This window comes from Vidua macroura, chromosome 4, assembly GCF_024509145.1.
Source record: "Vidua macroura isolate BioBank_ID:100142 chromosome 4, ASM2450914v1, whole genome shotgun sequence".
In the NCBI taxonomy this organism is placed as follows: domain Eukaryota; kingdom Metazoa; phylum Chordata; class Aves; order Passeriformes; family Viduidae; genus Vidua; species Vidua macroura.
In genome coordinates, this window is record NC_071574.1 from 2,912,890 (window position 1) to 2,933,379 (window position 20,490).

The 20,490-nt window shown below is 45.1% G+C and overlaps 1 protein-coding gene across 2 annotated transcripts in view; it reads right to left on the reverse strand.

Moving 5' to 3' along the window:
- Positions 1-20,490, reverse strand: part of ADAMTS3 (ADAM metallopeptidase with thrombospondin type 1 motif 3) — a 60,406-nt gene that overhangs the window by 11,915 nt on the left and 28,001 nt on the right. For both annotated transcript variants that reach the window (XM_053975128.1, XM_053975127.1), the window contains exons 5-7: positions 2,810-3,009; positions 616-699; positions 355-511 (exon numbers count right to left, since the gene is read on the reverse strand). In XM_053975128.1, coding sequence (XP_053831103.1) covers positions 355-511; positions 616-699; positions 2,810-3,009 — 441 coding nt within the window. The remainder of the gene's footprint in view (positions 1-354; positions 512-615; positions 700-2,809; positions 3,010-20,490) is intronic.

Genomic DNA, 20,490 nt, shown 5'->3' on the forward strand with positions numbered 1-20,490 from the left:
GATGCAGGTGTCAGAGTGGCTGGGATGTCTATAAATGGAAATCTGTGATGAAAAATGCAACAAAATAAAGGGGGGTGGAATGCCACATGCACTGAGGTTCCCAGTGATCCCTGCACACACAGGAGTTTGAAGAGAGCTAAGAAGTATATATTTAAAACTCTCAAAAGAGAAATTCAATCTGTGGTTGGACAAAAATGGCAAGGACTCATGACAAGGTCTCCTTGCTTTTGAAAAAGCTTGTGAAATGAACAAGACGGGGAGCTCACAATGCAATTCCCAATTTTTCCTCTTTTCTGGCAGATGCCAGCCAAGAAACACCGAGCCCAGAGCTCTGCTCCAGGTCAGCTGCATTACCTTGCATACCAGCGGGCCCAAAATCTTGCCTGGTTAAGAAGATGGCATGGTCGTGGTGCTCGGCGTGGCTGGGGTCCGACTTCTGCTGCTGATAGGCCCAGCGGCACACGTTCTCCAGGCTGCGCGAGGGGTTCCCCCTTTCGATCAGGCTGATGGACTGAGAGAGCCACACGTTAGACCCAGTGGCTCCTAGAGGCAGCCAGTTCAGCACAGTTCGGATTTTCTGCCCAGGAGGTGAGGGTGGAGAAGAGGCTCGCTCACCTTCGCGTACCCCAACATGATCATCCGGACCAGCACGACGTTGATGTGGACACCCAGGGACTCGTCGTGGTAAATTTCATTCACCTGAGATAAAAAAGAGAAAAAATTAAAAAGGGAAAAAAAAACCCACTGATGACACCAAGGGAACTTCCAAGGCCACGGAGATGTTTTTTCAAGTGCTTGTAGCACTACAGTCCTCAGAAAAGGATTCAAGTCTCGGATCATTTCCGCTCAATGGAAAGCGTAGATTCACTTCCTGTCATCACATACCCCCTTCACACTGAACATTGGGAAGCACATGTCAAGCCTCCTCTCATGTTTCATGGATCAGAGCTCAAAGAAAAGGGGATTGGGGAAAATACTTCAAGTACAAATCCTGGAAATCACAGAATCCCAGACTGATTTGGGCTGGAAGGCACCTTCAAGCTCATCTCATTCCATACCTCTGCCATGGGCAGGAACACCTTTCTCTAGACCAGGTTGCTCCAAGCCTTGTCCAACCTGGCCTGGAGCATTTCCAGTGCTTCTTGTTTTGAAGAGTATTTTTTTTTGGAGCAGCTTATACTGCTGCCCTACTTTTTCAAGATCAATTAGAATTCTGTGGTCACTTCTGTACTAAAAAGAGGCGTTGTGGAGGGGAAGTTAGAAAAACAGAATTATGCAGATGGGCCAAAAGTTGTCCTTCTTGAGGCCCTTCCCTGTGTCTGGGAAGGTGAGAAATGTCCTGGCACCAGAGTGTGAAACATCTGCAGGTCCTCAATGAAGCTCCTCATTCCCCTAAAAACAAAATAAATATTATATTATGGGCAACTGGTGAGAAATAAACACCCCAGTTCAGAGGTTGGTGGGTTTGAGCAGGAGTTAGAGGGGTTGTTTTATTTTTCAGTCAGGCTAAACAGAACTTCCCCTCAGGGAAAAAGGTCACTGGGAGCTGTCCAGACTGCGGGCCCTGGCACGAGGATTTCAGCCCATGGTTTAAACCTGAAATCCCTGAGGCTGAGAGCAGTGTCAGCAGGGCAGTGGGACAGAGAATGAGTACAGAGCTCAGGCTGCCTGTTCTGTGAAGCAATCATCCCAGAGGTCAGGTATTCCTCTCTTATTTTCTCCCCATTAGTGAAAGAGCATTGCTCCCACAAAGGGCTGGGCCAGGATAAATGTTCACAACTTCCCTTGTGCCAATGGACAACAGGGGAGTTTTCTAGACACAGGAATGACTTCCCTGGAGATGAAAAGGACCCTATAGCTGACCTTAAGCTTCAAGTCTTCAAGATTTCCCCATAAGCCCTATTTTATCCCGTTCTCTGGATAGCTCTGGGCAGCAGGGTGTCAGCTCACTCTGCCTTCGGCCCCACAGCCACTCCCAGCAGATGGAGCCACAGGCGTGTGAAAAACATGGAAGTGCTCTGGGACATGGATCAACCCTGCTGCTCACTGAAAAGGTTTTAAAACCAAGAGGACAATATTCTGCAATAATGTCTAATGGAGATTTAATGTTGGTGTTCCACGGTGTATGTGGGAAAAAGGAGATGATTCTCTGAGTGATGTGCTGGAAAACATCACATTGGTTGGGTTAAATTCATACAGGAATCATTTTTTTCTGCTCAGATTCTAATTTCTCAAATTTAGAAGCTCTGTAAACCCAAGGCATCATTTTTAAATTATTCCAAGAATAAAAGAGTGTAAAACATATCAGAATCATTCCTACATCCACAAAATCATTACTAATGGGAATCATTATGGGAATAATTAGTCCCTCATCTTCATCCTTAAGAGATTGGTTTTATTTCCTGGAAAATCTTATGATTCCACCGTTTCTAAGACAGATCTACTGGTATTACTAGAAGATCTGCTGTCAGAGAGCCATTGAGGGTTTAGAACCCCTTTTCCTCTACACATTTATGCTTTAATCAGTTTTTCTCCAGAACTGTGTTGTGGGAGAAGCTCAGAATTACTAGGAATGGATCAAGTTTACTTTTTTCCCCTTACTATTTTTCAACTATTTCCTCATTATTGGAAATACCCCTGAATGTGCCCTAGGAAGGAAACTACTGCAAAAAAGATTAATTAAAGGAAAATCTTAAAACCAGAAAACCTTCTCCAGCAGCAGTCAGAACGATCCCGTTGCTATTTTTCCCAAACCTGGTGCTCCTACAAGAGCCCCCAACAGCCATTCCAGCTCCCAAACGATACTCACGATGTTCATCAGGGTGAGGAGGTAGTTTTGGACGTGCTCTTTGCCGTGGAATCGGACAACAGAGTCGTCCACCCCCAGCAGCACCTCGATGTTGTGGTCGTTGTCTCCCGCGTGGCGGCGGCGCCGCAGGGTCTCGTTCAGCTGCTGCTCAATGTGGCCATGCAGGGAACTCAGTGCTCCGAGGCCAGCGAGGAGGGACTCTGCAAGGACAGTCTGCCATCAGTGGAGTTCTAGTTCCTATCCCATCCCTGGAAGCGCTCAAGGACAGGCTGGACGGGGCTTGGAGTAACCTGGTCTAGTGGAAGGTGTTCCTGCCCCTGGCAGGGGGTTGGAAATGGGTGGTCTTTAAGGTCTCTTCCAACCCAGCCCATTCTGTGGTTCTATTATATGACTAATGGAATTCCAGTTCCATTTCAGAAACATCTTCCCACAAAGCATCCTCACCTGCAGAGTTACCACTTCTCTGGATAAGATACATCAAGAACCCTGAAGAAATTATTCTTGTGGTATAGGGCTGGGAGAAATCACCAGAAAACCAATTAAAAAATTCATTCAACCACATGGGTCTGTAACTGACCATGGTTCTTACTCCATACATAAAATCCAAGGTGGTAAAACAAAACATACCCAGGGATTTTTGACAGGTAAAACCTCACAGCTGTAGGATACTTGGCTCTTCCCAAATCTACACCAGTACTCCAACAATTCTGAGCAATGAACATCAGTGAGGAACATCTCGTGCTACAGTTCCTGTGTCCCTGTGACAATCAGGAGCACCCCTGTTACCCCATTCTTCCCAACAACATACAGGGATCTCCCTGCCCTACGAAGCCAACTAGAGCAAACAGCATGCAGGATGGAGAGAACAGTCCTGCTTTCCACACACATGGTATCGGGGCACTTTCCCCTCCGACGGCAAACTTCCAACCCTTCTCCTCTGTGCTGGAATTCATGAATGCCAAGGCTGTAAGTCCACAAACCGGCCCTTCCTGTGTCTTCAGGCACTCTCAAGTATGGCAGCCCCAGGACAGCACAACAGTGGGAAAATTATACACCCACTCTAATTCCAAAAACCGCTCCAGCTGGCAAAGCTGCCAAGCACAGCATCCAAGGGAAACCCAGCTGGAATGCTGTCACATTGCGGTGCCCACGGCGCCAACTTCCCATAGCTTGCTGGGAAGTCAGGCAATGGGTCCTCTCCCTAACTGCTGTGCCCAGCCCAAGAAACACCGTGTCACGTGAGGGGTTTATCTGTTCTCCTGTCTGATTTCCATAATGCAGCACTTCAGTGACTTCAGAGCAAACAGCCAGGCTCAATCCCACGTTACAGGTACTGCCCACTGCTGTTTCAGAGGATGCAGCCTGCACCCAAGCACTTAACAGAACATATGGGATCTAAGTCCACTGAGCCCAACTGTTCCCCCAGCACTGCCAAGGCCACCACTAAACCATGTCCCCAAGTGCCACATCCACACAGCTTTTAAATCCCCCTAGGGATGGGAAATCCATCGCTGCCCTGGGCAGTCTGTGTCAGGGCCAGACAACTCTTTCTGTAAGAAATTTTCCCTAATGTCCAACCTAAACCTTTCCTGGTACATCTTGAGGCCATTTCCTCTTGTCAGATCATTTGTTACTTGGGAGAAAGATAACACATGGGGCGATGGTGAAGAAACACACAGAACCAGTCTGGCTGTGTGGGGATTTGAGCTAGACAGACTAATCCATCCTAATCTCATTCTGGAATTAGCTGGTTTGTTACCTCTTCCTTTTTTTAATTTGCTAGTCCTGCATCACTTACATCCCGATCTTACCTGTAGGAACAGATCAGCCCATGCTCTTGTGCCATGAGAAATGGCTATTCTTGGTTACAGCAGGTGCTTGTCCTAGAGTGTGATTGTAAAATAATGGAACTACAGCTCTTTCTCTGCTATTAAATAAAGCTGTGATCTGCCCAAATCTAATTTCATCAACATTGTTATCAACCGACCCTCTGTGTGCCTAAAGAGAACCCTCAGCTTCACTCACATGGGAGAGTCTTACCATCTTACTATATAGTGTAAAATACATGGGCTGAATTCTGTGCTAGTGATAGAAGCTTTCCTTAAATATGTATGTAGATACACCTTACATCCATCCATCCATCCATCCATCCATCCATCCATCCATCCATGTTCCTCCCATATGTTCACTTGCTCAATTGCCTAATTTAGCCTTTTTCTGGATATAGAGCAAGGAAGAGTATCTAGGGAAGATCCACACCTTCACTAATTCAAAATGAAACTAATGAGAAACCAGTGGGGAATAAATTGAGATCAATCTAAGTCCCTTTCCAAAGACTGTGCTAATGTACAAAATGTCCCCAGGGACAGACGTGTTCTGCAGCTACTAAAAAATTCCATTCTGCTATTCCCAAAGTAAGGAAACTAGGCCAGTCCATCCTGTCACCGCCTCCTGAGCCTTATTTTGAAGTGTGCCTTTTGAAAAACCAGCGAAGAAAAGAAGAATCATTTAGTTCAAATGCACATTCCAAACAGTTCCAACATAATTCCCAGTGATTTCCTCACAAATTGTGTACACGCAACATTTTTGTGGCGGTGCCGGTACTGCCTAATTGTGAGGGATCAGCAACAGAAACCACCCAGGTCACCAGGGCGAAGATATGATGACAGGATGTTCTCATTAGGTTCTGGGATGTGCTGGAACTCGTGTGCTTTGATTTCTTAGGTCCTTAAAAAACAAAACCCTGGCAAGTTACACATTCTCTCTTATCTTTTCTTGAAGAATTGCCTGAAATTGCCTTTTACTCCAGAAGTGCCAAATGACTTTCTCCCACTACCACAAGAGTTTTGTGGCATGAAAAGAATGTGTCCTGTCCTAACAGCCCTGTCCCAAACCCCCTTCCCATGTGGAGCACTGACACTGGGACCTGCAGTCTTGACTCCACAATTTGGATCCTTAATACTGTCACTGTCTCTGTAGGAGAGTTTGTTGTTTGCTTAACTGCCGCCAAAACTTCTGCTTGTTTGTTTTTGGGGGCTGAGGGAAGAGTTTGTTTCTGCAGCAACCCCAACTGAGCCAGCTGGCCATAAAAATACACAGCTTTACTTGATGTTTCCCTGTATGTTCAAGGCTATACCCATGAAGTGCTTCCAGAAGCCCCTGCAGTGTGTCTCTCTGGGATATTTCACAATAAATAAATATTATCTATGAACTTTTGATAACACAAAGCCAGCCAGCTCTGCTGCTGCAGAAACACAGTGCAGTTACACAAAAGAGAACATTGGATTTAACATTACTGTCAGGGCAGGTGGAAGAAATCACTTGAGCATTAACAAAAACCAAACCAGAAAAACTCAGAACAGCCCGCAAGACAGAGTCAGGTTACAAAAAACCCTTCTGACCATCGAGTCTGACTGTTCACCCGTCACCTGGATGTGGTCCACCACTTGAGGATGGAAGTGCTGCTGTACCTGTGAGTCTGGGGATGTGGCAGATAAGGTTTGGTGGTGGTGTCACCTCTCGCAAGGGTGTCTTGGTGTCAGAGGAGGTGTTAGCAGAAGAGAAGGACACTGAAGAATTTACTAATGGAAATAAAAATGCCAGCAACCAGGTTCAGACACAGCTCCACTTTCACAACAGTTTCACCACACTAAGGAATGAAGAAAAGGGAGAGAAGAAGTTCTTGTGACTTCACACGCAGACCTCCTGAGATGATTAAGCTCAGGGAATTACCTCCGTTTATGTTCTCTTCCAGTGGGACCTTTGGAGTGACAGTGACTGGCAGAATGACAAACAAACAGGGATTAAAGGAAGGTCTGAATCCCTAGGCTGCAGGATTAGTCACGAAATGCAAGAACTCCATGGGCCACAAACACAGACCCCGTCTTACTTTGTTCTTACACTTGAAAGAGCAAAGGAAACATTCTGGAGTGCCGACTGCTTCCAAGAAATATGTGCTTCTCTGGTACCTGAGCAGTTCCAGCTGCAGGGTGACTCTGGGAAGGATGGAAGATTTCCTGCACTATATTCCTTGTGCTGACATCACGAGAAGGCTCTTCCCTTCCACACACCATCAGCAAAAACAGCTCCTAGCCCTCATTTACACCAGGGCTCGGTGCCAGCCGCACACTCAGGGAGCCACGTAGAAATGCATAATCCTCTATGTCTTTCAATTATGTTTAGAGCCAACTCAGGATCAACTTTTCCAATAGAAAAGGCTGGAATTTCACCCTGTAATTTTCTTGTCATCACTTCCCTCCCTGGCATGAGGCTTTCTAGGACTGCAGGTTATCCTCACCTGGCAGCGAACACACACAGAACAAAGCCAGAACTGAAGGAAACTGTAATTAACTAGGCCTGAATTTAGGTCAACTATTAACTGTTCTTTTTCCATCCCATGACCAGAAACAAACAGCAAAGAGGAACGCCAGCCTGTTCCAGAGTTCCCAGTGCTGGAGGACACGCCTGACACACTCCCTGGACGGTCTGCAACAGCTCTGCACTCACCTGATTCGTGGTGAAAGGGCTTTTGGATCTGTGGAACTTGAGTAGGGATGGAACTCTTGCTGTGAGGCTCTAGCATACAATCAAAAGAAGAGGTATAAGGCTCAGGGTCAAACTGAGCTTTTTTGCAATAAAGATATTGCCCTCTAATAATCAAAAGCTGGGGTGGGGGGGGGGGCACAGGACAAGCAGAGGAGAAGCCAGAGAGGCTGCTCCCTGCACAGCCCATGGACGTGCCAGCCCCTTGCCTGGCCACCACTAATACCAGATCACAGCTGCACGCTGGCCTAACACGGCCTCGGGACTTGCCCGGCCTTGCCCTGGCTCATCTGCTCTGCACCTTATTTTTAGCTGGGCTTTAGCCCTAACAGCCAACTTAGCCAATAGGTAGTTATCCTAGAACTATAAACCATGTCTCCTGGAATTCCTGCTTTCCTAGTAGCAAGACATCCCCCCATTCCCCATTTCTTTAATTATTTGGCTCTCTATATATAGCAAGGATAACATCATAATCTTATTTTGGAGGTACAGGTGATTTGGTGGTTAGTTTTGTTTGCGGATTTTTTTTTTTTAGAACAGGTTAAAAATATATATTTACTATGTGTCATTATTAAAAAAAAACTTAATTATGGGTAGAGCTGGAGTCTGGCTTTGACTCTGAATTTTGAAGTATGAAAATGTATTAAAAACAGTCTCCTGACAATTCCAGGTTTTTTACTGAAACATTATTACAAGGTGTCACTCTTCCTTCAGTTTAGCAACTTACACATGTAGCTCAGAGACTTAAATAGTAATAAACTTAATTTTTCTACTTTAATCCCAGGAGAACATTCTGTTGAGTAAAGGTCAGATTTTTTTTGGACGTGTGAGGAAGACTTGAGCATTTGGGTCTGGCATTTTAGGAGACCTGAGCTACACCTTCTGCTGGTGCTTACATACAAACAGGGGACATGGAGAGGCCTGTGGGTCACATATTGGACACAATAAACCAACCAAGGCTGTCCCTTTTTCACTTTACACCACACAAAGTTCTTTGATTCAGTATCAATGAGGCCCTTCACACACAGCTGCAATAAAAGGTGAAAAACAAAAAGGAAAAGAAGTCCCATTTTGCAAAATCATCATCTGTATCAATGTCCAAAAGTATGGAAAAAGCATCTATAGAGGCTCTGAAATTTGGTTTGCAGATGAGAAAAATAAGTCAGCAACAATGTGCAGACTGGCCCACTGCTGAGGTGCACACCTGGGGTACCTGGGGTGCTGGAACCAAATCCAGTTTGGGTATGGGAGGGCTTGATTTTACAACTCAGAGTGGCCAGGCTTTACTCCCAAAGTTTCCAGCTCTTAAGAGCATCAAATCCACGACTTTCCAGTCAGACACTTGCCCAGGAACACGAGAGAGCTCTGCATTAACAACCTTAAAAGCACTCATGCCTTCATGTATCATTACATCAACCCGAAAATCACTTTTACTTCACAAAGGAGTACTCTTAAAGCATCCTTGGGTTCCTAACTGGAATAATGCACTGTAAAAGGACAGAGCAATCCAGAAAGGGGGGTACCCACTACATTCTGAAAGCACAGGCTGCATTCATAATTCATCTGCTAATTCAGAACTTACTGGAAGAAAAAATGCTGGATGGCCTGAGCTGTCTGCATTTTCAGGCAGTTTCCCTGAGATCCCAACAGGCTTCACAGGAATTCCAGGGTCTAAACTCTTTAAGCAGGTATTTTCAGCACCAGAACACTACTGTGAGCTTCCAATGCTCGAGGAAGTTGCTTTGGCAGAGATGCAGTCCCCCCAGTGCTCATGAACTAAGTCATTATAGCAAGGCCTTAAAATTCTCTCACTCTTTTTACGCCTTGGCATCTGACCCAGCTTCTGCCAGCTGGCTGAAAGCACGGCAGGAGCCAAGCTTCCTATTTCACAGACCCATGGAATGGTTTGGGTTGGAAGGGAGCTTGAAGCCCATCTCCTTCCGCCTCCTGGCCACGGGCAGGAACATCTTTGACTAGACCAGCTTGCTCCAAGCCCCATCCAACCTGGCCTTGGACACTTCCAGGGATGGGGCAGCCACAGCTTCCAGAGAAAAGACAGTAAGTGAATTTTCAGTGGCAAATACTGGGGCAAATGGGAGCAGTTTCCACAGTGAGGGCACTAACTGCTCCCTGGGTTGCTCATTTCTTTGGGATAAAGGGAGAGCTGTGTTTACATGCAGCTGCTTGTTTTTAAAAGCTGTGTAAGGAATGTGTTCCTAAACATGTAGGACCTTTTACTGCCACAGGAACTGTGCAAGAGGACACAGCCCGGCTGGTGATCCTCTGCAGGCCCAGCCACAGCCTGTTGCATCAGCAAGCAGCCCACTGCCCACTGTCAACAGCAATTACCCTCTGATCACCACTTTATCTTCCCTAAGCCTCTGGAAGTCAGCAAAGCCTGCTACACTGTCCAGACACAACAGCGGGACACCGGACAGAGCCCGGCTCCCTTAGAAGGGGATTATTCTGAGCAGGGAGCTGCGCCTTGCTCCGACAGCACACAGACACACCATCCTCCCCAGCCCTTGGGGATGAGGGATGGAGCTTGACAGCAGCTGAGGAAGGACTTGTACAAACCACCAGTGCATAATTTAATACTTCACCTAAATATCCTAAATGCGTGCGCTGGTCCAGCCCTACAAATGATGTAAAAGCCCCGCGTCGGAGGCTTGCCGCTCTGATCCGTGCCAAGGGGAAGGCTCTCCCACCATGATCTCTGCAAGGGCAAATCTCAGGAAAGAATCTTTGCCCTCTTCCAGGACAGATTTGCTTTCTCCCGCCTGTGGAGAAGCCAAAGAGCTTGTCTGAAGGGCTTGTCTGGACAGCAGAACTGCTGTCCAGCTGGAGAGCAGAGCCACAAGCAGTTGAGGCAGCTAAGCTTTTCCATTCCAGCGATGACCAGCAGTGAAAACACATTGTAAAAATCCAAGGGGAGAACGCCAGTGGGGACAAAGTGGGGCACAGCAACACCATTTTTGCTACTACAAAAATGCTGAAGGACACTGTGGTGGCAACAGTGGAAGAAGCAAAAAGGTACTTTAAATGTTTCTTTCTGTAAAGGAAAGAGACATGAACACACTTCTCACTGACTTGCTCCAAGATCTGAACATCTGAGAGAGAGAGGAGACCACTACCCACTACCACAACAAATTAGGGACCAGTTAACACTGGGATTTGGGTTCTGCCTGCTGCCTTGGCAGCTCTCCCCTGGCCCATCTGTGTGATGGAGCTTTGGAATCTGGATAATCCATCTAAAGGTCACTGGCTGGAGTGAATCTGTGACCTGCTACAATAAAACAGCGTCACAGAATTGTTAAGGTTGGAAAGGACCTTTAAGAGTCTCAAGTCCAGCCACCTGACACCTGAAGTCTAAAAGGCCAAATGAGAAATGGAGGAGGGAAGAGATGAAGCTCTGTCCAAGTGCCAAAGCCAGAAGTTTTACATATAAAGAAATCAAATGAGATTTCTGAATTTAGTGGGCCTTGAGCCAGTTCTTTCCCCCTCTCACAGAAGGTTCACAGAAGACATGGAACAGGAAGAATAGCTGGGCCTGGTTCCATTCTAAACTAAATGAATGGGTATGGAAGGCAAAATTATTCTTCAGCACCCTCAGTGTGATTCCCTCGCACGGCCACCAGCACAGGAGGAAACCAAGGATGTGAACACCATGGGCAAGACTCAGCTATCCCATGGCTTCTGCTGAGACCAACGTTTAAAGGAGACAGGAGAATGGAATTCACAGCAATCACTCACATAAAAGGAATAACTGAGTGTGCAAAACTGGAAAAAACATGTGGGAAAGTATTTATGCAGCCCACATTACGGAGACAAAGGGAACTTCAAACGCCCTGCCAGTGATAGTGAGTCACAAAGTGTGCGGGCGTGTGACAACGGGTCACTTCCTCCCAGTGTCTTCCTGCCCCGTTACTCGTTAATGTAGCTGAAAGCATAATTGTCCTTAATTGCTCAGTTGGCACTAAGTGGATTCGACCTTCTGAGAGGGACAAAGTCCAACAGCTGGGTTTGGGAGTCCAGCCTTCTGATGAGCCCGTGCACCTGCAGTGACACTGGCCACGTCCAAGGCAGGGCTCCTCCACCGCTGCAGCCGACTGCCAGGCAGCAGCTGTGTCTGCAAACATGAGGGGTCCCTTCCCACCCCAAACACCCCAGGATTCCACAATCCTATGATACACATACACTGCATTTGGTTACACACATTGGATTATGATATTTAGGTATTAAGGTACGTAAACCTGAAGTTTTGCAGAGTTTCATTTGCCCATCAACCCTATCTCCAGCTGAAATCCTTGATTTTTTTTAATTAACTTGCAGACAAGAACTGACTGAATTAATGATTATGGAGTAATTTTTTTTTTTTAGGAATAAAAAAATACATGAAGTGGGCTATTATAAATATATTCCAGCTAGCTGTGCTGAGCCAACAAATTCTGATTCTTCGTTGAACAATAGTATTCAGTGGCACACAGGCAGATTATGTGAAATCACAGGAAGTCAATCAAAGCCTCTGCTGTCTCCCAGTCAAGCATTTTCTGGAAGGGAGGATTTTAAAACTGGAAGGGCTGACAGGGAGAGAACAGTCCTGAAGTAAAAGCCAGCTCTCAATTCTCACAATTCCTTACGGAGCAGAACCTCATCTACCCACACCTGTGTCTATAATTACATGGAGTAAGTGCGATACACTTACAAAAACCACACAGCCTGACACTAGACATACTGACATCACACTATTTTTAGTGAAAAAACCCAGCAAACAAGCAGCTTCGGAGGGTTGATTTTCACTGTCACACTACAGAACTGGTTTGCAAACAAGAGGGTCCCACCTACACTTTCCTGTGGCCATTCTTTGGGGGGAAGAGTTTTCTGCAAGGCCCAAACACTGGCCCTCAGAAACCAACACAGATTTTTTTCATTATGGACCCACCCCCCTTTATACTTTCCTTTTTTCATATAGACTCTTACACAACGAAGCACTTTTTTTTCCTTTCCACCTCACCAAATTCCTACGAGCGTGCCAGCCTTGCCTGCACCTCGCACAGATGTGTTATGAATCTAACTCGCACTGTTTCCACACAGGATATTTTGATCATTCCCCTCTCCTTTTCCCCATCCCGATCCCGTCCAAAATAGCATAGAGTCATAATCATAAATTCTCCTGTTGTGACCTGAAAGACCATTTTTTCAAGGACTATTTCTCTTGAAAAAGCTGTGACTAAGGAGAAGGAGTTTTTCAGCAAGGTTCATCCCTGCAGTCCACCATGGGAGGTGAGGTCTGCTGGAAGCATCTTCCATAGGGAATTAGTATTTCTTTCTATCCAGAGCCCACCTTCTCCCTCCTGACACTCAAGAACACTCAGATAAAACATAAATTTCCAACTCCCATATACAAATTAATTCAAATAAATTGGAACGTTATTGCTGGAACCTCATCACAATCTGTGAGTATCCAAAATGCCATTTATTTGTGGAATGACACTTGACCAAGCATCTCATGTCCCTTCAGTAGCACTCTCTCAATGAAGCTACTCCTCAAATCCAAGGAATTTTCCTGTGAGAGGAGAGCTGCCAACTTTCCCTCTTTGGCAAGCAGGGTTCCATTCTTGCACCTCTCTCCATTTCCTGCACAGTGTTGCTTTAATGAGCCCTCCAGTCTGGTGGAAAGCTAACAGAGACAGCGAGAAAAAGCATAATAATAAAAAGGAGAAGAACCTGAGAGGGGAGAAGATTTAGGAAGAATTTTCCATTGAATATACAATGGGTCTGACTAGAAATACGACAAAAAGGAGACAGTTCTCCTCTGCAAAAGGAGGGAAAACAGCCCAAGTGTTCATTTTAGACATATAAAAGGACCTCTTAAGCTAAGTAATAAATTTAATGACTTAGAACTAAAAAGAAGAAATGCTTTGTCAAATATTGCGTTGCAGAAAACGCAGCAAGAAAGACAATCCTATGCACCAAAAGCAATCAAGAGTATGATTTTCAATCCTGTCATCCAAAAATGCAGAGCCTTCACCTTGGATTCAGCCTCTAACTAACACAAAGGCGAGCTTAGCCCGGCTCTGGATCCCAGGCTGACAGTGTGGTTGCAGGGGCTGAACTCCCAAAGGAGGATGGCAGTGGGAATGATGTGAGAGTGGCAGTCCAAGGTGAGAGAAATGCTGTTCAAAATTAGGAGGCAACAGGATCAACCAATGTAGCAGAAGAGTAGAAGTGGCACAAGAGCAAATAATACCAATTTTTTAAAAAAAGCGTATCCAAGCATTAGTCACGGATAATAAGCCTCTCTTTCTCGCCACATGGAATTTCAGCCATTTCTCAAAATTCCACTGGCATAAATATAAAGGAAAAGCTCCAACTATAAACTGTCACTGAATGCTGTTGAACTCGAGCTCCTGCTTTTTTTTCCATGAATGCACTGTAAGTCAGCATTCCAAGAGCAACAAATGTCTCCAAGCCCAAGCTATTTCCCAACAGTCCATGGACCACGAGAGTGTCCAAGATAACAGCGAAAATATGCACAAGGCCATTCTACCCAGATACCACATCCACAGAGGAAGGGGGTGTCCCAAAAGCCCAGGCTGACATTCACTAAAGGGTCTTGGGTCGGGGCAGCAAACAGCTTCAAAAACCCAGCTGAGCACAAAGATCACCGAACTGCTGACCTGAAAATCCTGAAAAAAACAAATAACATCCGAGCCATTAGTGAGACAGAGTATCTGCTTGGGACTTGGGAAGTTTGATTTGGATAGAAGCTCTGCCACTGTGGAACAGCCACTTCCAAACTGTGGGCATCAACTTACCCACTTCTAGTTGGGGGTAATAACCTGCAGTGTCTTTGAATATCCCACTCCAGCTGCAAATATCATCGTCACCCCAAATAAGCCTTCACAGAAGATGCTGAAAGCAGCTTATTATGTCCTAAGCACCTAAAAGGTTTCACAGATCCTCTTGGTTGTCCAGTTCTGCTCTTCCACAGAAAAACAGCTGGGGGAACTCACTGTCCAGCAGTGCAGCTTTCCAGTTTCTCCCTGGCTTTCCAGCTTCTGCCTCAGCTTCCCTGGCATTGGAAACCTGTACAGGGAACTGCAAAGTATGGAGCTATATGGAGATATTGGCAGCTGGAGCACCTGTACACTGTGTGCCATCACCTGTGAGGTTCAGAAAAGGGATGGTAAACTCAATGCAGGGAGTCCTCTCTCTTTAAAGAAATTAAAAGTCTAATTTCTTAAGGCTTTAAGAATGGGGACAGGGCAGCTGGAATCACAGGACTCTGGATTTCCATGGAGCCTTACATCTGATGAACAGCTGTGAGTCAACCTGCGTGGCAAAGGTTCAAGAACACAAGTGCTCAGCTTTAAATCCTACAGACACAGAATGACCTGCAGGAGACATTGCTGCCTTTTCCCCATTGCCTCCTCCCTCAAATGCCACCAGGTTCTACTTTACATGGGAACAAACATGCTAAATTAGTAGTATTAGAGGGCCTGATCAAGAAACAGGCATTTGGGGTTTAGAGCCTATCAAATTTCTCTATATATCAGAAATTCTAAGTGAACCTGGAGATGGAAAGGGAACACATCTGTTCACTGCAGTGCTGGTGAGATGTTCCTAATAACGATGCAGATGTTTCCAAATGGAAGTCGATGGGATGCCCAGATGGCTTTCATTGTCCCATTTTTCCAAGCAGCCTGACAAACTTCAGATGTAAAAAAATAAATATGAATGATGATTCTGTCTCACCAGAAAAAAAAAAAAAAAAAAAGAGCATGTTTGACAAAGAGCAAACAAAGCAGATCTGAGGAGGTCAGAACTTCATCAGCCCTCCTCCAATTAAACCAAATGTCTAATCAAGCCCCATAACATGGCACAGTGCTGCATGAGCCCTCAAAAAATAGACACTTTTAATTGATTTATCTCCCCTTATGTTCCCTATTAAAGAGCACTGTTAACTAAAGGAAGACTGATTTTTAATTCTAGTAGTAAATGTTCTCAGCATCAGAAACTCGGAAGCTTTGAAGTGCTGGAAGTAATGAAACTATATTGTTACTTATTCTTGGCAGGGAAAACTCTGATTAAGGAAAGGGGCTTGAAATAAATCAAGAAGCAACCCCATAAAAGTAAATTGAAAAACAGCATTAAACTACCAAAGCAAAGGTTCAAATGCATCTGTTTGCAAATTCACTTGTGATCAGGAATAAAAAGAACATGGAGTTGGGTATGGAAGAACCTGAGTAGAACCCAGGGACAAGGTAGTGCATTTTCAATGACTGTTCAGGACAAACTACTTAAAACAGATTTAAAAATTAATTACATGGTTTCTGGATACTCGCTGTCTGCTTGTTAGAACTGAGCATTCAAAAAGTAAATAAATATGGTAATAAATAATTTTGTGAAGTGGATTTTTATTGCTATCATAGATCTAGGGAATACAGGGCTTTTGCTGAAAATCAACAACATCTATGATGCTACTAGTTACATCATCTGTGATGATATCAATTAGAGTTTCTTCATAAGCCACAGAGTATAATGAGTTACCCTTTCACTCTGAGGTACTTCTCAGGAGTTTTCAAAACTGGTTTTGCCACAGATCAAATGAAAGCAAGGGATATACTTGGAATTGCTCTCAGTCTAGAAGCACCAGCCAAATTTTTCCTGTTCAACAACATGATTTGTAAGTAGAGTTTGAGATATTTCCTCCATGCCATGAGGAAACATGGAAGATTAGAACTCAGTTTCACCGTGGGTTAGCCCTGAGTTTCCTTTCTGCCCTAAGCAACAGAAAAAAAAAAAAAACCACAACGAATCTTCATCATCAAATCACAGGTACTCAAGGGCAAATGAAAATCAACATCCAGAAACAAAAGAAGAAAAAGACACTAATTTGTAGCTGGCTCCTAATTAGCTCCCTAACTTGGTTAGCAAGTCCAAGACCTAAGTGAAAAGTACATCACTATTTGGCAGAGCAGCCTGCAATCATGCCCAGTGATTCTCCTCAAGCTACATTTAGAGCTCCTAAAAAACATCCTCAGCAGCTTCTTCTCTTCCCCAGGGTCCTCTTCTCCTGGGTTACAGACAGTTTCCACTATCCCAGGTTGCTCCAAGCCCCATCCAGCCTGGCCTTGGACACTTCCAGGGATGGGGCAGCCACAGCTTCTTTAGGCAACCTGTGCCAGGGCCTCACCAGCCCCACAGGGGAGAATTTCCTCCTGGTGTCCCACCTAACCCTGCCCTCTGGCAGTGGGAAGCTGGCCCATGCTGCAGACTGCAGAAATCCCCAGATCCACAAACTTTCACTCTCTTCTTGCAAGGACCTTCTCAAATCTCACGATACCACTCCACAGCACTTGGACACACAGTGCAGAAGAGCCTGGACAGAAGGGAACAGGGTATACACTAAACTGGTAAACGATTGCAGCAGTAACTTTGACATGAAACAGAGGAAAGACATCCAAACCCTTCAGGCCCAGAGGTTATTTTGATGCTCAAGGGAAACCATAGACCCATCACTGACCCTCCCACTGATCTGACTTCTGTAAATAATTAACAGTTACTACTACCTCTTACTTTAATACCTCTAAGAGATTTACTGTCAAGGAGAGAAAAGCACAACTACTATTCCTCCTGGAAATTGTGACTTTATGTTCTCTGGAGCTATTAGTGAGGAGAATTGGAAAGGCAGAGCAGAGCTCTCCTTTAAGAAAGCACAAAGTTCCTTGGATGGCCTTGCATCACCTGTTACTGTTTCCAGCAGAGACTAAAAAAGCTCAGTTTACACTGTGTTTAACCCTGTTGCAGTTGAAAATTTATTATCTGAAAGATTTTAGGTATTATTAGGATTTTGCACAAGATGATCCGTGTATTTGGAAATTTTTATTCTAATTTGCACTAACCAGGTGATGTTGATTTATTATTTGATGTCTGTAGGATTACAGAACAAAGGTGTTGGGCAAACAAATCGTTATCCAAACTCTGTGATCCAGATTTTGCATTTATGGCTACAGGATAGTCATTTCACACAAAAAGACAGCACTTGCTAATCAAGTGTGCCCTTCCACACACACTCACAGCCCACCACTCCCTGTGCTCCATGGAGGATGGCAGTGTCTGAATGCAGCCTTCTCCAGATATCTAGGTCCATTGCTAGGCATCCTATGCAGAAATATGGAAGAAGGAGGAAGATCCTCCCCTTTCTAGCCACCTGATGGACCCAGCCTGTTGCCAGGATCAACGGGAAGGACAAACCCATTCCCTGCAGGCAGGTCACTGGCTGCTGGGAGGCAGAAGCCTGCTTGTTACCTGGGTGGAGAGGTAAAATGCCAAAGGAGACACAAGGACACGCCTCCTGCGGATAGGTCCTCAAACCTTTCCAGGGAATGCTTAGAAATAGGCCCTGCCAATAATGTTGCAAAGGAAGACACACCAACAAAACGCTTCCCCTGGCTACTCCTAAAGTACAAGCCAGCTAAGCTCTTCATCCCTCCCTGGGTTCTCTTCCCAAACCACATGGTATTTGGTGGAATCCAACACAGAGTTCCCACAGGTCAGCCTCTCCCCGTCACCACGTACGAGAAGTCAGCTTCGCTGAGACATCAATTCCCTCCTTTCCAACTCTAACTGCAGACTCAGACTTGTGTGAATTTTAATAACCTCCAGAACCCTAATTATCTGGCTGATCCTGTCCCATGTTATTGGAATACTCCAAAGAATGATTAGGCAAGGTATTCCGGAAAAAAAAACCCTGTTTTCTCAGCAAACAACAGCTGGGTCATGCTGTTACTCTGCAGTGTTTTACTATTGCATTTTGGAAAGATTTATGCACTTGTGTAACCCAGAAATGGCTCTGAAGAAACTCAATCCACTGGGAGCAACGTGAAGTATGAGGCTGATGTTCTCATGTTAGTCATTTCCATCCGTGTTCCTGTCAGCTCCAGCTGCCCAACTCTGTGTCATCCCACACACAACAAACCAGATAAGTTTATTTATCATTTGCACCATGTTTGGAAGGGATAAAGGGAAAGGTGGAGAGAGCTGGGACATCTTGGTGTAATACATGGGGCACAGCAAGATTTACTCCACAGTAATCCCACATGGACCCTACCAAAAGCAGGAGTATGGCATTCAAATTGCTCGTTCAAAACACACCAGATGCGTTTTCCTTCTCTGTCATAAACCAGGGATGCCAACATCTCATCCAGGTATTTCCAAAGACAGAAATGAATTAAATTGCCCTCAGTTTGGATTCTTAAGCTGTTTCTATAATCTTCCCATAAATTTATTTAGCATCAAACCCATTAAAAAACAGGTGTTTCGCAGTGGGGTAAAATGCTAAAACTGCAGAAAATTCAGGACAAAGTCCAGCAAGAGTCTTACGGTACAGAAATTACCCTTTTATGTCATGACACAAACTGCTATGTTTTAGCTCATTTTCCCATCAAAAGCCTGCTGCAGAACTCAGACTGATTAAACACAGCTCTGTGCCCCCAGTGAAAGAGTCTCTCAGTGCTCTCGTTTCAGCCCTAAGTTTGTAGGATGTGCATGTGAAACACATGAACGAGCCTCAGCCCCCGCAAGCTGTGGGAGGATTCATTTCCTCTGGTTCCTGACCTCTAATTCACATAAACTCCCCCTGATAAGGCAGCTCCTCTGACTCTCATTCCCATAATCTCAGAGGGTGCCATCCTGGTACCTATGTCCTGGTCCATAAAAAGCACTTTGAACCATCTCATGTGCACCGTTCCGATCAAACTCAGCGGTAGAGATGAGCCACTTCACATCCAAGCCAGGGACCTCAGTCCTACACAGGCCACCCAAGGGTGATCCTCACCTTGGCATGTCTCTCCCAGATTACTTTGAGAATGTCATCTATGAACCAAACCTTCACGTAGGACCAGCTGCTTACACAATATTTTAAACCCCCTCCTCTCTGTTAGCACTACTGTTTATTGAAAGTATTCTTCTTCCTATGCAATTTGGGGGCACAGGGAGTTTTTATTGGAAAACGGTATGAGCCTTGGAATGGCCACAAGCTGAATGTACTGACCTGTCTCCATTTTTTCAATTTTCCCTTCATACAGATTTTTCTGTGTGTTTTACTACTCTGGCGCTGGGTGCCTGCAGTTGGAATGAAGCCTTTATTCTTGGTTTTATTTAAAAATCATTTTCCTTTGTTATTGCCAAGAATAGAAGATGACTTAAGCAGATGGATGTTCCTGCTCTCATCATCAGGCACAGCCTCCCCGACACAGAGAGAGCACATCAGTCACTTCACAGCACCTTCTGATCCACTCCTGCTCAAGCTTCTTTCTTAAAAAAAATTGTAAGCTTTTCCTCACTATGAAGTCTGTGTTTCCCTTTGCTTCCTATCACCATCACTAACACTCCTTTTCTTTTATACCATATTGGGCTCTTCCTGTTCTATTTGATTACTATTTCCTTAAGCAAATTGCTACCTGGAAAAAAAAAAAAAAAGAAAAAACCCAACCCCACAAACTATATTCAGTGAAGGACTTCAGAGTATCCACTTCAGTTTCAATGTAAGAGAAAAAGGCTAAATTAAAAGCAAAAGCTCCAGAAGTGCTGGACAAAGATCAGGATGTCCTTAGACAACGCAGGTTATTGCCATCAATACAAGTTATTGGCCCTTTCTTGGGGGACTACCAGAGAGCTAGAGAGAGACTTTTGACTGGATATTAGGGAGAAATTGTTCCCTCTGAGGGTTGTGAGGCCCTGGCAGAGGCTGCCCGAAGAAGCAGCCCCATCTCTGGAAGTGTCCAAGGCCAGGTTGGATGGGCCTTGAAGCAAGCTGGGATAGTGGAAGGCATCCCTGCCCACAGTAGGATGTGGAGCAAGATGATCCTTAAGGTCCCTTCCAATACAGACCATGCTGGGATTCTGTGTTTATACAAAAATGTCCATACTGAACAGAGGATGTTACACAACATGCTGTAATGAGTCTACACAGAAATCATTTCCATCTTCCCCATTGTTCTGATGCACAAACTTGTGTGGTGGGCTGTGCAGCATCAAAAATATCCTCCATAAGAACACAGGTCATGAGAAATTCTGCTGAGAAAGAGTTCAGACACCCTCCGGCACAACAGTGTCCCTGAGAACCACTAATG